The sequence below is a fragment of the Pyxicephalus adspersus genome, chromosome 5 (assembly GCF_032062135.1).
Source record: "Pyxicephalus adspersus chromosome 5, UCB_Pads_2.0, whole genome shotgun sequence".
Taxonomy (NCBI): domain Eukaryota; kingdom Metazoa; phylum Chordata; class Amphibia; order Anura; family Pyxicephalidae; genus Pyxicephalus; species Pyxicephalus adspersus.
In genome coordinates, this window is record NC_092862.1 from 81,441,880 (window position 1) to 81,459,299 (window position 17,420).

Consider the following 17,420-nt stretch of genomic DNA (forward strand, 5'->3'; position numbering starts at 1 on the left):
TGCCATGCGGTCTCCAGCAAACAGTCAGGAACATCAAGGTCAAAGACAAAGTGATATATTCAGGAAGTGATTTATAAGCCATCAAAAGGTCAGATTAAGGTCAGAGCTAATAGTGGGCAAAATGTAAATCAGGGCACTGGGCAATAATGCTTGGTGTACTACAATGTGTTTTTATACTTTTATTATATGTTTTGTATGTTTTTCACTGTAAAAAAAAAATTAAAAGCAGATTACATAGTAATCTGCTTTTAAATTTCCCGCCCCCCCACAATCTATCACTCCGCATCACCCGGAAGATGTCACACATCTTGCCGGGTGATGCGGTGGGGGTGTCCCCACCCCACTCATTCCCCTGCTCGCGTCTCCCGGAGGCTGATCTCTGGGTGATGCGAGCAGGAGAGTGAGCAGCAGGGACATCATCCCCTACTCCCGGAGGCTGAGATCAGCCTCCGGGAGTAGGGGATGATGTCCCCGCTGCTCACTCTCCTGCTCGCATCACCCGGAGATCAGCCTCCGGGAGATGCGAGCAGGAGAGTGAGCAGCGGGGACATCATCCCCTACTCCCGGAGGCTGAGATCAGCCTCTGGGGGTAGGGGATGATGTCCCCGCTGCTCACCCTCCTGCTCGTATCACCCGGAGATCAGCCTCCGGGTGATGCGAGCAGGAGAGTGAGCAGCGGGGACACCCCCTACTCCCGGAGGCTGATCAGCCTCCGGGAGTAGGGGATGTCCCCGCTGCTCACTTTCCTGCTCGCATCACCCCGAGATCAGCCTCCGGGAGATGCGAGCAGGAGTAGATCCAGGGGGTGCTGGATTTCCCGCTGGCATCACCCTCTGGATTTACTGTTGGTGATTGCATCTGCCGTTAGATGTGATGCACCAAGCAGAAATCCTGCATGGTGCATCGCATCTAACTGCAGATGCGTGCATCGGGGTGGTGGGGACCCGGGCGGTATTAAAAAGCAGATTACGGAGTAATTTTAATTAAATTTCCCATTCGGCCACGCCCCCCGACGGAGAAGCGCCCGGCCATCACAGCGGGATCCTGAGATCGCCGCTGGAGCGCGGGGATAAGGTAAGGGGGTCCCCCAAAGGTACCCCGAGTGTGACTCGGGATTACCGCTTTTTGCAATTTTTCCCACCCCGAGTCACACTCGGGAATACCGCTAGGGGGTTAAAGTTCGCAGTGGCCATCATAGCTCTCCCAGGTACTATCTTAATAAATGATGAAAAGGTGACTTTGTTCCTCTTTGCAAGGATACCTGTAGCTGAATTTCCATTGTCCCCTGACCATACTGAAGGGCCTGAGTCCAGGATTGTCTGAGGTGTTCATAATTTGGGTGGTGGTCAAATTTGCACTCCTGAAGACAAAAAATTTAACAGTTAATGCTACCTAAATAGCTAAATATTGCCGCCCTCCGTACAAAACTTTTCAGACCCCTGACATTCAGGGAACAAATTTTAAACTCCCCCATTTTCAGAGTGGTAGGACTCTATACAGACACTGGGTGCTGGACTGAAGGGTTCCTCGTCTGAGCTTGTCAAAAGTGGAATTGCCGCAGATGGTGGAACCTGTTGACTCAATATGGTCAACTCCTCAATCAGAGCTGAATAAGGTTCCTGATCACCAACATGTTCCGATACGCCAACTGCAGCAGACGTTTCACTGCAGCTGAGCTTAACTGTGGTTTCTTCCTTGTCCGAACTGGACCGAGACTCACGCCTGGCCCTCCTTTTGTCCAGGTGTCGGGGGGGTCAGTCCCTGCAGACGCATTTATTGGTCTGGCTTCCCTGTCTGGACCAACTTCAGGACTGCTTGGTAAGGCTTCCATCTCCTCTGGAGATGGTGCTCCAGGGGCTTCAGACACTGGGTCACCCTGAAGGTGTGCAGCTACCTCTGCCATATGAGCAGTGGCAGCACCCACACCCCCTGCCCACAGATCTTTGGCCGCTGGTGCAGTGGAGGCAACATCCACCCATGACCTTTTACTCTCATGTGGACACCCTTTTAAACAGATGAGCAGAACTTCCGCACAGGTTACACACGACAGTTTTTAGTTTTGTTGCATCTTTTGCAGAGAGAATTTTGAGGTGCAAAATTTCTGTATGTGAATACGACCCACACTTTCCTTAAAAAAAACTGGCATCCCAGGGTAGAACAGGGAACCTTAATCTCGCCCCAGGGCAAAAGAGGAGGGAGGGTGTTTCAAGCCTCCAATCCCCCCAGGGTCAGACATGAACTTGACTATACTGAATTTTGTCTTTCTATATATCAGACATTGTAAACTTTCTTGGGCTCAGATACAGAGGAACAGTAATTGTAAAAGAAGCTGACATCAGAACCCCAAACGGATTATAAAAGTGGGTTGTAATAACACTTTCTCCTGTGAGTACAAAAGTACAAACTCCCAGCCATCAAAGTCCTCATTTTTTAGCTGTTTTTTCAGATTATTGCAAGAACCCATTCCAATAAGTGAGTACAATTACCTAACCTTTGTTCTTGCAGGCAGTGGATATTAGTGTTGATATTCGAATTGGGGTTGTCCCTATATTCGACCCGAATATGGCTGTTCGAATTCGGGTAGACCCGACCCGAAAAACACGGGATTCGACAGCAAAAAATTTTTTTTTTCTTAAATTATTTATTTCGTATGTGTTTTTATTTTAAACTTGTTCTTTATTTTTTACAGGTTATCCGACAATGACATTATGAATCATAATGTCTTTGTGGGATTCGTAGACCGTGGGAACTTTGCGGTCAAAGCTAATTGAAAGTAGGGGCCTTCAATTAGCTGTAACCGCAGGCAATACGAGGGCAATTAAGGTTGAATGGATATACTATCTCCATTCATACCTCTACTGCTCTGTGATTGGCTGAGAAATAGGAAATCCTGATGACAGCTCAAGCATCATCAGGATTTCCCTTTCCTCAGCCAATCAGGGAGCAGAGCAATCAGCAGAACTTTACTATGCTGACAGCTCTGCTCCCTTGATCGCTTCATGATCAGTGGAGCAGAGCTGTCAGCATAGTGAAGCTCCGCTGATTGCTCTGCTCCCTGAGTTGCTGAGGAAAGGGAAATCCTGATGATGCCTTTGCTGTCATCAGGCTTTCCCTTTCCTCAGGGAGCAGAGCAATCAGCGGAGCTTTAATATGCTGACAGCTCTGCTCCACTGATCGTGGAGCGATCAAGGGAGCAGAGCTGTTGGCATAGTAAAGTTCTGCTGATTGCTCTGCTCCCTGATTGGCTGAGGAAAGGGAAATCCTGATGATGTTTGAGCTGTCATCAGGATTTCCTATTTCTCAGCCAATCAAAGGGCACTAGGGATGAATGGGCACAAATCTCCCCATTCATCTCTAGTGCTGAAAGGCTGAGAAATATAAAACCTCAGCCAGAGCACTAGGGGTGAATGGAGAGTGCTTATTTAACCCCTAGTGCCCTGCAATCCCTCACTGTCAGGAGGATTTCCAGGTTCATTGCAACCCTGGAAATCCTCCTGTCATTGGGAAAACCTGTAAAAAAAAAAAAAAAAAAAATAAATTACACAAACACACACATTAATAAAATAATTTTAAATTAAAGCCTTGTCCTATTTTTTACTTATATTTTAACCCTTTCAGGGAATGAGTAAGGGGATTTATGTACCCCTGTACTCTTTCCCCAGGGTGGGGCGGTGGAGATCTGGGAGTCTCCTTATTAAAGGGGGCTTCCAGATTCCAAAGTCCTGCTAAAAATGTTTATAAAAGCCCCCATTGTTTTCAATGGAAGCTTTCATAAAAGCTTAAAAACGCTTGAAAAATCCTCCATTGAGTTCAATGGAAGCGTTTTCCCGCGTTTTAATTTTTTAAATGTTGCAAGCAACGTTTAAGATAACGCTCAAAAACGTGCCTGAAGGAAACGTCCTGGTGTAGATTAGCCCACGGGAATGCAGTCCGTGTAGACTAAAGCTGCATACACACGTCCAATAATTATCGTTAAAAACGACCGATGAACAACCGATTGGCCAAAAAAAAGTGACCAAGGACGCCAACGAACGAGGATTGTCGTTGGAAATGAACAACGGCCACGGTGGATCTGATTGGCCGACGATCTTTCACTATCGTGTGTACAGTATCGTGTCGTTCAGTGATTGTGCATGTTTCTGCGGTACACTTTCTCCTTTACGTGTCCCTCCCTGCATCGTTCAAACGATTGTATCTAGCGTGTGGACACTGTTGGTGGATTATATATGAATGATTATATTGTTACAGCATGTACAGAATTGTGCACAATATGATTGTTCAAGTATAATCGTGCATAATCGTTGATCGGTCGTAATCGTTCATTTTCTAACAATTATTGGAAGTGTGTACCTAGCTTTAGCCTAAAATTGATTTGACAGGTGCTCTTTAATCTTCATGTGAAGTACAGGGGTATGTAATAGTGTTATGTATCTTTTTACAATGTATCTTTTTACATCTGTTTGGAGGCTGTAGAAGCTCTACACAGTGCTGAAAAAACCCTGAATTTTTCCTCCCATTGACTTTAATGGTGTTCGACCACCCAAATTTTTTTGCTATATTCGAGCAAATAGCTGCCAAATAGAATAGTGAGCTATTCGACCAACACTACTCCAAAAGCATACTTTTTCATATACATATACATGTCGGGAATGGCACAAGTTTGTCGGGTTTGAGGAGGTTTTCAATATCATTCCATTTGTGATCTTAAGCGAGAGTGACCTTCTGATGGGTGACTTCTTCGAGATCCGCTGTCTGGCTTTTCAACTTGGACACCCATAAGTCTTTATCTGCTATGTCGGCCAGATCGATTTCAAGATAGGGCTGACTTATCCCTGTGAATGCGGATATGTTCAGCAGGAATGGGTCAATGTCCAGTGGTGTGACAGGGAAGGACAGAGTGTGTTTTTTTTTTTTTTTTTTCTTTTTTCTTTCTGAACTTGCTGAATCTTTCTCTAAATGCAGCTTGAATTGCCCTAATTGCACAGTGTAAATCACAATTTATGAGATTGTTTTCTTCTTTGAACTCTCTCAGGGAGGGGAAGTTAAAGAGCCTATCTCTCTGTATATCTCTGGCAAACACTGTCACCTTGCGCTCAAACACCAGAACATCCTCCAGCAACTGCAGAGCCGTGCTTCCCTTTCCTTGGAGAGTTTTATTCAGCGTGTTTAAGTTACTTGTTATATTCAACATGAAATAAAACTTTTCCAGCCAGTCGAGGTCCCCCAGTTCGGGATAGCTGAGGCCTTTGCTTTTCAAGAAGGTTTTCACATTGTCGAGACAAGCAGAAAAGCTTTTCAGCATGTCTCCCCTTGACAGCCAGTGAACTCTGTTGTGCAGCAGGAGATCTGAATATGTGCTCTCGACTTCATCTAACAATGAACAAAACTGTCGGTGGTTGAACCTGTTTGCAATTATTTTGTTCACTATCTTATTAACAAGGTTTATCACTTCCACACATTCAGGGGGGAATGTTTGAGTGCACAGTGCTTCTTGGTGCAAGATGCAGTGAAACGTCATCAGCTCTTGATCCAGCGACTTTTGAAGTAAATTCACAAATCCCTTCTGTGCTCCTCTAATACTAGGTGGACCATCAGTAGACACTGACACCAGTTGGGTGATGTTTAATCCTTTGACTTTTAGACAACTCAAAAGAGCCTCACGAAGTCCTGTCCCCGCGTTTGGCTCTTTAATGGTATGAGTTCAATCAGTTCTTCCTGTGGCCCATCAGAGTTCACATATCTGCATAACCGTGCTGTCTGCTCAATATCATTTACATCACTTGACTCATCACAGGCAATTGAATATGCTTGAGCTGAATTGATGTCAACAATTTGCATACTGGTGATGTTTGTTGACATTTTAATTGTCCTATCCTTGATAGTCTTTGCAGAGAGACATTTCTTTAATTTTCTGAATCATTTCCTGTTTGTTTTTAAATTCGGGGAATAAATGCTCGGATATTATTATGAATGATTCTTTCATGTATTTTCCATCTGTAAACGGCTTCCCTCTCCTTACTATTTCATGAGCTGCCACAAAACTAGCAGCTGTAATTGAGTTTGGAGAGTTGATCCACTTCTTGAAACTGTTTGCTCTGCTTAACATTCCCTAGTAGTTCCGAAATCGCTCTTTCGCCCATCTTCAGATGGGTACTTTTCAGAAAATGCTGAGGGCTTGTTTTCAAAACGTCTCTCAACGTTACATTTTTTTGTTTGTTTGCTAATTTTTTTACCACATATCAAGCACACGGGTAAGCCAGCTTTGTGAAGTCTCTATTTTATGAGATTTTTCTTTTTTGGGATGTATTCATGGTTAGCTTACCGCGGATCTAGTAATTTCAACTGGGGAAATAAGGGAAATGGTAAATGAAGGCAGCAAACTATTGATTAAAACTATGTAGCTTCATCAATCCCACCTGGATGATAATTTCTTTACTGGATGTTTCCAAATAAAAAGGATCAACACTCTTTTTAGCCTGCAAATTCATTTATAGGGTGTTAAGAGATAGAAAACTTTATATTACTTTATTTCATGTAATATATTTTATGTAATTATGATTAAATTATTTTAATTATTTATTCAAATATCAAATTATCATGAATAATTAACCATGATTAATTCATAACTATCAAATCACTAATAGATAAACCCTTAATCAATGACTACAGGTGTAATAATATAAATTTAAAGACCATTCACTTCATCCATTGAAGTCCATGATTAAATTATTATACCCCCAAAATCATAGAGAGATTACTTTCATATGTCATAAGTGTTTTTGTGATCAATAGCCCTGCTGCTGCATTGAGCGACCACCTTTAAATACACCCAGTCCCATGTGGTGCAGGAAAGTGCCTTGATGTTTGTTCTGGGTAAAAACCCAGAAACACTGGTGACATGGGACTCCTTTGAGTCCCGCACTGATAACTCCACCCCCTCCAGGAACGTCACAGCAGAGACTGACAGGTCATCCATGGTGGACACCTAGGAAGGGGAATCCCTCTCCTCCAGATATTGTACGGAAGTGAGAGGATGTACCCTTCTAGAAAGGCCCCCCTTCTAAAGGCTGAAGGGAGCCACAACTAGGAGGCTTAAGAGCCTCATGCGGCTCCAGGGCCGCTGGTTGTCATCCTCTGTCCTAGGCAATACAGAATAATAATATAAATGTGTTGCTGCAAAAGGAAAAGTTTGTGAAAAAACATTTCTGTATAATTGCTACACGTACTAGCATATTTCTATATAGTTTATATAATGTTAGAGAGAGAGAAATCAGAAAAATTGTATTTGCTGGAAGATTAGCCGACAGCTTAATATATGAAACAATTGTTTCCACAGCTACAAAAAAATTTTCAATATCTTTGGTAATGTTGTTAGGACAAGAGAAGTTTTTGAAAATAGTGTTTTTGCAAATAATAGTTAAAATATCAAACAAAATATATAAAGAAAAGGTGTTAAATAAAAAAACTGAAAAAATGAAGAATGGGCAAAATAGAGGTTAAATAGGAGGGCACATAAAAATGACATATTGGTACATAAAATGTTGCATGCTTTAGAAGTTACCTGTTGTTTTTTTTCTACTTTTAGAACCAATATACTATGAAAAAGAAGCTGTTCCTATTGAAGCTTTGGGGGTGAAAGCCTTAACACCAGATGTTGGCTCAGTAAATGATGGTTTGTTGCATGAAGACAAAATCCAAGTAAGTGCTGACTAAATGGGAATTTGTTAGGAAAGCAGTATAAGATAGAACCCTGGGCCTTGCTACCCAGAAAAGTCACCTTTTCTCTTTCACCTTTTTCTAGGACTACAATCTTTTGGTATTTTGTTAAATTCTGAGTTTGTAGGATTTAAAAGGTGTGGCCTTCAATAGGCATAATGTACATCCCTTGTAGATGAAAGTTTCCTAGTTTTTCCCACTGTTTCTTAATGCTTGCTTTCAATGGTGCCTTTCGAAAAAAAACAGCTTTTTCCTGCAGAACCAGCTTGCCCTTTACTTTCTTTAGTTCCAGCACTGCTGCCTCTTATGTTAGGTCCAGCCCTTTTTTAACAGTTAATTGTCTAGCTTTATTAGAACTATAACAGGGTGGGGTGGGCATGGGTATAGTATGTGTAATGTACTACATAGAAAGGGGAGCTTAAAAAGTGTATGTTATGCACCCCAAAATTAAAGACCAAAAAAGACTTGGCAACAGAAAAAAATATTTAAGACTGGAAAAAACAAGCCCTAAAAAACTTGTCACTCATTTTCTTATCTAATTTACACAAATTATAAATTAATATGTCTGACAAATCGTCCAAACTCTTTCTACCATATATGATATAAATATTTTGGTATTTATCTTTCTATGCTTCTTTCTCAACTCTGATGCAAATTACTCATCATTTGTAAGGCCCTTGTCCAGCAACAGTACTCACCAGACACCAGTCCCCAAATCTAACGCCACACTCTTCACCTATAGCAAGCCCCCACTCAGTCTTGGGACACTGGTTGCATTTCCCAGCACACGGTTGCCCCCAGGACATAGTGCACAAGGGATAATGTCTGAGGAAGGGCTTGCAGAGGACCAGGAGTCTACAGATAAGCAGTACAAAGATTCCAACAGACAAGTCCAGAAAACAGCGCAAGAGGTTATACACAGATAATCTGTCCACCAGACAAAGTACACAGGGGCAAAATACAAGCAGAGTTGGGGTTTAGGTGGCAAAAACTCAGTCAGAAACAGGCAAGGCCAGCAACAGTTAATCAAATGAGATGAGCACAGATTAGCCTAGTTAACACTACAACAGGCATGGGTCACTAGGAGCAGAGAGGCTATAAAGCCCCAGCAGCCTATGGAAGCACAGGGGCACTAATCAGCTCCTAAAATACTCCTCAGCTGTGTACAGCCTCAGAGTGTATGCTGGGGATACCGAGAAAGTACATTTTTAGGCTGTGCGGCTAAAGGGAAGCAGAAGATGCTGCTATTTCCTTTCTGCTATTCAACCTCTCTATGGCTGACAGCCTGCAGGACCCCAACTGCATTGGCTCCACAGCCGGAGAGGGAAGAGGACTGGGTTCAGAGGGGGTAGGAGGACCTGAGGGTGCAGCAGATGGAGCAACTTTCACAAAGCCTATGGTTAATCCTGATGGCAAAATGGATAATCCCAGCCAAAGAATTCGGAAATGGGTGATTTGAAAGAATATTCTTACCTGCATTGGACAGGTCCAGGCAAAATTGACTGCAGAGTGCCAGATTGTCCCACTGTAAACTGATGTCCCAGCTGCGAAACTCTTCAGCATACTCCTCCACTGGCCTGTGACCCTGCCTAAGACCACAAAGTTTTACCTTGGCAGGTGATGCCAGGTCCGGGTCTGCATATCGAATCCTCAGAGCCTTGCAAAAAGTGTCCACCCAGAGAGAGCTGGGTCCCCCTCAGGCAGGTGGAAGGCCCATGTCTGAGAATTCCCTTAGAGAAGGGAGATTACTAAACTAACTCTGTGAGACTCAGTGCCAGATGAGAGTGGCCGCAATTGGAAATAGAGCTTGCATGCATTATTGAAATTGACAAACTTTTGGCATTCACCTGAATATTAATCGGGCAGAGCAAGAAAAAGATTCTGTCTTTGAATCTCCTGAACGGCTACATGCTGTGTCAACTGATTTACAGAATCCATCAGGGGCTGGACTTGTTCATCCTCCATGGCACTGGGTAGTTTTGTTGGCCTGTTGTAAAGCCCTGGTCCAGCAACAGTACTCACCGGACACCAGTCCCCCAATCTAATTCTGCACCCTTCACCTATAGCAAACCCTGGCACAGCCTCGGGCCACTGGTTGCGTTTCCCAGCATACAGATTCCCCCCAGGACTTGGTGCACAGGGGAGGGTGTCTGGGGAAGGGCTGGCAGAGGACCAGGAGTCTACAGATAAGCAGTACAAAGATTCCAACAGACAAGTCCAGAAAACAGAGCAAGAGGTTATACACAGATAATCTGTCTACCAGACAAAGTACACAAGGGCAAAACACAAGCAGAATTAGGGTTCAGGCGGCATAAACTCGCAGAGTCAGAAACAGGAAAGGCCAGCAACAGTTAATCAGACGAGATCAGCACAGATTAGCCTTTTTAACACTACAACAGGCATGGGTCACTAGGAGCAGAGAGCCTATAAAGCCTCAGCAGCCTTTGGCAGCACAGGAGCACTAATTAGCTCCTGAAGCCCTCATAAGCTGTGTACAGCCTCAGAGTGTGTGCTTGGGGATGCCGAGAAAGTCCATTTTAGGCTGCACGGGTAAAGGGAAGCAGAAGATGCTGCTATTTCCTTTCTGCTGCAAGTGTCATCACTGGACAGAATAAATGGTAACGGATACTATGTGGTGCACATCACAGGATTGCTGGCCCCATAAGCATCTCCTAACATCATTAGTTAAGGAAATTAGAACTTACCTACACAAATGTAAACTGTACTCTCACTCCTGGATAGGCAGAATTGCTGCAAATAAAATGACTTTGTTGTACAAACTCATTTACTTTAAAAAAAACTCTTTCTATTAAAGTTCTGATTGTGGGCTTACAACAGGATCTCCTTAACATTACCAAGGATGATCAGTACTATAGATTTGTCTGGTCCTTTTTGTCTTTCCACATGGTATTGAATGTTGTACAGCATCACATTTACTCTACATACTGTGAGATCGCTCATAGCAACGGGGGGTGTTTCAAGCAGGAAACGGGGCCAGCAGGTTAAAAGCACATCAAGGGTTTATTTTACTTAACACTATATCCACAGAAAAACAGGCAAAATAGAATAAACAGCAAAAATAAAGCCTGGCCACTTGGCCACTAACTCACTGTTAGTTCCCTTAACTAGCAATTCAGCCCAACCTAGTGCTGTGCAAGACTCTAAAGGCCCTAATCATACATCTTTTGCAATAAAGTCTGTGTCTTTGTTCCCAGTTCCCCTTGGACCTCCTCCCAGCTCACCAGCCAAAACAGAGACACAGGAATAAGCAGGCTGGGAGTTTATATCCCCAGCCTAATTTCCAGGATGCATTTCAGGTGAGACAGGTACACCTGATCATACCCAGGCCTCTTTAGCTCCCCCACCTGGTCAAGAAGCTCATTGTCAACCTCCCTAGCGGTAACCCCAAGAGTGACTCGGGGTAGAAAAAAGTTGCTACAAGTGGTAACCCCGAGTCACTCTCGAGGTTGGAACACCTAGGGAAGGTTAGTAAATAGAGCGCTTACCTGATCCGCCAGGGTCCCGCGCCGCGATCTCCGTCTTCTTTCTTCTTCCTGCTTCTGCATCCGATGACTCACTGGGGGAGCTCCCCGGTGAATTCAAAATCTATTTGTATTGCATTCAATACAAAATAACTGTATTGAATGCAATACATTGGATTTTTATGTGTAAAAGTAGTACATTGTTTTCAAGAACATTTATTTTACAGTATGTATTATACTATGAGTATAATATGTATTTTTTTTTTTTAATATATTCAGTTTATTGTTTTTAAATGATTTTGTGTTTCAAACTTTATTATACTCATACTATTATATTATACTGTAAAATAAATTTTCATGAAAAACAATGTACCGCTTTTAGACATAAAACCGGAAAGAAATGAACCGCTAGGGAGGTTAAGCCTGGTACTTCAACCCCATCTTCAGGTCAAAAGGAAAACTGACTAAACAGAAAAATACTCTGCGTATAACCTGTATCCGGCCCACTTCACAGCCAAACATTCTTTTTCAATTGTAGTATAATTTAACTCCGGGGCCTTTACCTTCCGACTGAGGTAAACAATGGGGTGTTCTTCCCTATTTTGAACCTGGGGATAGCACTGCTCCTAGTCCGACATCGGAGGCATCTGTCTGCAGCAAAAACTCCTTAAAAAGTCAGGAGAATATAGCACTGGCACGCTACATAAAGCCTTCTTTAATGCCCCAAATGCAGCTTCTGCTTCTGGGGACCATTTGACCATTACCGATTCCTTCCCTTTTGTCAAATTTGTCAGGGGTACAGCCTGGGATGCAAAGTGCTTTTTATTAATTGGGCGTGGCTAATTTAGCACTGCCTGAACCTTTACTAAATGCGAGGCCCAATCTGCACTATAAATAATTATGTCATCCAGGTAGGCCGCAGCATATTTTTGATAGGGTCGGAGTACTTTATCCATCGCCTGCTGGAATGTTGCTGGAGCAATCTGTAGTCTGAAGGGCATATTTTGATACTAGAATGCTCTGTCAGGGGTCACAAAAGCAGTTTTCACTTTAGCTGACTCAGATAGGGGATCTGCCAATATCCTTTGGTGAGATCTAAGGATAGGTGTCAAACTTTGTGATCTGATTCAGCTTACGGTAATCGTTGCAAAATCTCCAGCTCCTATCTGGTTTGGGAACTAACACAATTGGGCTGGCCCAATCGCTGTTGGACTCCTCTATAACCCCCAATTCAAGCATTTTTTTTTAACTTCCTGACGTATTACCTTTCGTCTAGCTTCAGGAATTCGATAGGGTTTTAATCTTACCCTTTAACCTGGAGGGGTGATAATATCATGTGTAGCCATGGATGTTCGTCCAGGCAAGTTGGAGAACATATCCCTATTTTGTAGCACAAGATCTCTCAATTTCTGTTGTTGACTCTTTGACAAGGTGTCTGGTATCCAGACTTTTAGGATTACAGAGTCAGACTGAGCAGGTAGCTCCGTGGTCCTCATGGTTAATGCTTCCCTTTCTTTCCATGGTTTCAACAAATTTACATGAGAAATTTGCTCTGGTTTTCCACTACCAGGTTGGCTAATCTTATAATTTTACGTTACTTAGTTTTTCCATTACTTCATAGGGGCCCTGCTATTTGGCTAGGAATTTACTTTCCACCGTGGGAACTAGTACCAAAACTCTATCCCCAGGGGCAAAATACGGATACGGGCACCATGGTTATAAATTCTCCGCTGCGCCAACTGCCCTTGGGCCAGATGCTCTTTAACCAAGGGCATTACCTGTGCAATTTTGTCCTGCATTTGTGCAAAATGCTGGTTGACACTTCTATTAGAACTTTCATTTTCCTATGTTTCCTTAGCAATATCTAACAGTACCCTGGGGTTCCTCCCATATAATAATTCAAAGGGAGAGAATCCGGTTGAGGATTGAGGTACCTCCCGGATAGCAAACATCAAATTATCTACTACTTTCCGCAGCATCTGTTTTAAAGTTTTGTTAAAACTTTCTACTAAGTCATCTGTTTCAGGGTGATATACCGATGTGCATAGCTGCATCACCTTTAAGAGTTTACAAAGCTCCTTAGTTACCGGGGATATAAACAGGGTTCCTTGATCAGTGAGTACCTCTTTGGCCACTCCCACTCGGCTGAAAACTTGGAACAGCTCCCGGGCTATGGTTTTAGCAGAGGTATTTCGGAGAGGAATTGCCTCAGGATACCGGGTAGCATAGTCCATTATGACTAGGATATATTGATGGCCCCTGGCTGACTTTAGCAATCGGCCAACTATATCCATGCCCAATCCTCTCAAATGGGACCTCAATGCCGGGGAGGGGAACCAAAGGGCTACAAAAATGTGGCATTGGGGCAGACAACTGACATACAGGACAGGAAGCACAGTATATCTCCACCTCCTTGGCGACCCCTGGCCAATAAAACCTCTGTACTATTCCCTCTCTGGTTTTCTCAGCCCCCAGATGTCCCCCTAGGAGGTACCCATGGGCCAGATCTAACACCAATTTTCAGTATGGCTTGGGTACCACTAGCTGTTCAATGGTTCCCCCCACTCTTCAAGTAGGTCCTTTTCAATAATAAAGTATGGGAATGCAACCCTCTCATCTGCTTGCACTAGGTTCCCATCAATTTTTACAGCATTCTCCCGGGCTTTAAACAGTCTGGGGTCTTTCAATTGCTCTGTAACAAAGTTCTCTCTATGTAAGTTAGGGAATTCCAGGGTTTGCTGGCTTTCCTCCGAAGTTGCTGGTTCTTCTCTAGGATAAATTGCTTCCTCTGCTAGCACAGACAAAAGAAAACCCTGGAGTGCCCCCACAGAGGACTCCTCAGTAGCCTCATGCTCTGAGGATACCAGCACTGCATGGGGTGGGTGATCCCAGAGCTCCTGGAATATGTGAAAATCCCTCCGAATGATAGCATCATATGGTAAGTGGGGAACTAACCCCACTTGATGACAGTTTACCTAGGGAGGTTTCAAAAGACACTGACGTCACAGGATACTCCCTAGTATCCCCGTGTACACGTTACCCCTACTGTTTTAAGACAGGAGGTCTCTGTAACCACTAGCTCAGCTTTCACCAGCATTACCTGAGTCTTTCACACTATCTGAGTATTATAGCCCCACAATTGGTTTGGTTTTCATATACATTTTACATCAATATTTTTTATCTGCCACCCAGAAAGCCACAGTGAATTGGTTTATCCACCCCAGGGCAATATGCAGCAATATGTCCTTTTCCGGCAGCGATAACAAATAACATGTATGGCTCCCTCCTGGGGGGCTAGCGCTCCCAGTCTCTCCCGCCATACATTGACTGGGGTATGTCTATTACCCTTAGCTCCCCTTTTCTTGCTCTCTCCACCCCCATCCCTTTGGTTCACTCTTACCCACAGCTGGGGATGGTCTGGTCTTGGGGTGAAAGTCCGTGAGTACTGAAGGGAGGTGTTTAAGTTCTTTGCAGCCAAGTACCTTTCCACTAGGTCCACCAGCTTATCGGCTGTCGACGGGTCTCCATGGCTCACCCACTTTTGTATGGAAACAGGGAGGGATCTTAGGAACCGGTCCATGACTACCCGTTCAACAATTTGCGGTCCTGACAACAGCTCTGGTTGTAGCCACTACCTTGTTAGATGTATCAGGTCATACATCTGGGGGGTTTTCCTGCACGATAGGACCAGTTATAGACCCATTGGGCCTGGACAGCCAGGGTGACACCCAGCCGAGACAGTATTTTTGCCTTAAGGCAGACATAGTCGCTTGCTTCCGACGGCTCTAGGTCATAATAGGCTTTTTGGGACTCTCTAGATAAAAGTGGGGCCACTTTTGGTACTTCAACCCCACCTTCAGGTCAAAAAGAAAACTGACTAAACAGAAAAAAACTCTGCATATAACCTATATCTGGGGCAAATGTACCTGTCATCCTGGACGAAACCCTGTGATTTATTTGGCCAAGTGTTCCAATACCCTACTTTGCATTTCAAATGTACATTGCAATACCCACTAAATGGATGGTCTGAAATGCAAAGACTTTGGATTGGACCAGTTCACTCCATTTCTATGCTGTGATTTTCAAATACTGATAAATATAAACTGAAGCTTCTGATCTTGATGATATATACAAAAGATATTAGGACTTGATATAGCTTGATCTCCAAGCAATCACTCTTAAGTTATTGTCCAAACTACAATACCATCAAGTCTAGATACAGGTTTATTTCTGCCTTGTAAGTTTAAATCACTGTTTTACCTAACTGACATTGTAGACCACCAGAATACCACTGCAATAGTTATACAATTCAACCCCACTTCTGGAATGTTGGATTTTGGATATAGCCATAAAAAATATGAATTTTGAAAAATAAATCAAATTCAAAAACTAATTTTCTAAAATGTAAATACTTTAGGAAAATATGCTTTGGGGGCCTAAAAAATGTATCTCAAATCTTTACAAACTTTTAGCATTTTTTAGTGGCAAATGTTTAAAAGCACACATACATAATGAAATGGGAAAACACAACATTGATCAAGAGTTCTCTAAAAGCCTGGTAGCAAATATGGACCATGGCAAGTAAATAACTTATCTATGCAACTTATAAAGAGAATCAGTATAGGATTCTGTACCGATGGTATCATATTGAAGCTTACCTACACAAACTGGTGTACCCTGATGTCTCTAATTGCTGATGATGTGCAATGGAAGTGGGTTCTTTTTTTCACATATATTAGACATGCCCCATGTTAAAACCATTTTGATCTGCTGCACAAACTTTAGTCCAACAGTTACTTTATTCCACTTTTAGCCTTTCTGTGTGACATCTGCTGGGGTTGCCTTTCCTTTTACTTTCAAAATATCCAAAAAATTGACTACACATATTTTGGACAAATCTCTTCTGATTACCTAACCTGTTTTACATCTGATGAAGTGGCATGGGCTGGTACCTTGCTCGTGTGTTCATTTTTTTGAGAGTTTAGGAGAAAAATTTTCTCCACCTTGCATCCTCCTCTTTTACCATTCTCCTATCTTCTCCAAAGCTCAGGCCAGATATGGGCAGGGGTTGTTTGTTCAGGACAGAAAGATGTGCCTAAGGGACAAGCAAAGGTAAGATAATGTATTATTGTAAGCCTTTCCTATGCTATATAAATAAATGTTGCTTGGAAAAGCAGTAGTTAATTCTAGAAAAATGTAGTAGAAAAGCCCAAGAGTTTAGAACTGGGTGCATCATTTTGTCCATTGACATGTAAAAATATTCAGACAGTTTTGTGTAAACACCTAAATAATGCATACAATCCAGTATTTAAGAAGCAAAACTAAGTGGAGCAACAACAGAACATCTGTTACTTTCTAAGAGTGCTTGACCCTGCTTGTGAGCTTGGCAATCAATATGGTTTGATGTTGTGCTTGGCAACCTGGACCTCCTTCCATTCTAACATCAGGTGTGTTAGAATGAGTATGCAACTTAGCTGGACAGCTAATTGACAACCTGTTTGGAGAGCAAGTGGAAAGGTGTTTGTACACAATAGGGCTAAGATCAGGCAGCACAGCACAATGACAACAAACCTATAACACAATTACAAATGAACACAGGAGTTTTGTGGGAGCCAATCAACATGAGTGCAAATGTCAGGCTATAAAAATAAACAAACAAAAAAAAGAAATAAAATCATTCAGAAAAGGAAAATGTACATAATACATTCAAATACCAATATGGGACAAAGGCAACGAGGGGGGTCAAGTAGGAGTTTGTTGTGGAAACCATGCAGATATTTGTACTCAATACTTGTGGAAAAAATGACAAAACATTGCTGAAGAATTGCTAAACTACAGAAACTGGCATTACAAACCAGGCACATATATAAAACGTGTTATAACATGTTTGCCTATAATCCTTTACTAAAATATTTGATTTCTCTAAAATCAAACTAGAATGAAATTTTTATCAGGTTACAAATGTTTAACATATTTTTACACTCTTACACAATACTATTGTGTGATGACATATTTGAAAGTGCCACTTAGTATATATCCAGCTTGATAGAAATTAGTTTGCAGTGTTGCAACCAAAAGAAAAAGTAGCAAGAAGTGCAACAAATGTAACTATAAATGAAGCAAGTTTGTGATTGAGTAGAATGTAACATAAAAAAGTAGCACTTACATAAAAATCCATCAAGCATTAACCTCCCAACCAATAAGCCCGTACTTTTTCGTATT

General features: G+C 42.6%; 1 protein-coding gene across 4 annotated transcripts in view; it reads left to right on the top strand.

Moving 5' to 3' along the window:
- Positions 1–17,420, top strand: part of COL15A1 (collagen type XV alpha 1 chain) — a 493,232-nt gene that overhangs the window by 118,341 nt on the left and 357,471 nt on the right. For all 4 annotated transcript variants that reach the window (XM_072411944.1, XM_072411942.1, XM_072411943.1 and 1 more), the window contains exon 7: positions 7,586–7,698. In XM_072411944.1, the coding sequence (XP_072268045.1) occupies positions 7,586–7,698 (113 nt within the window). The remainder of the gene's footprint in view (positions 1–7,585; positions 7,699–17,420) is intronic.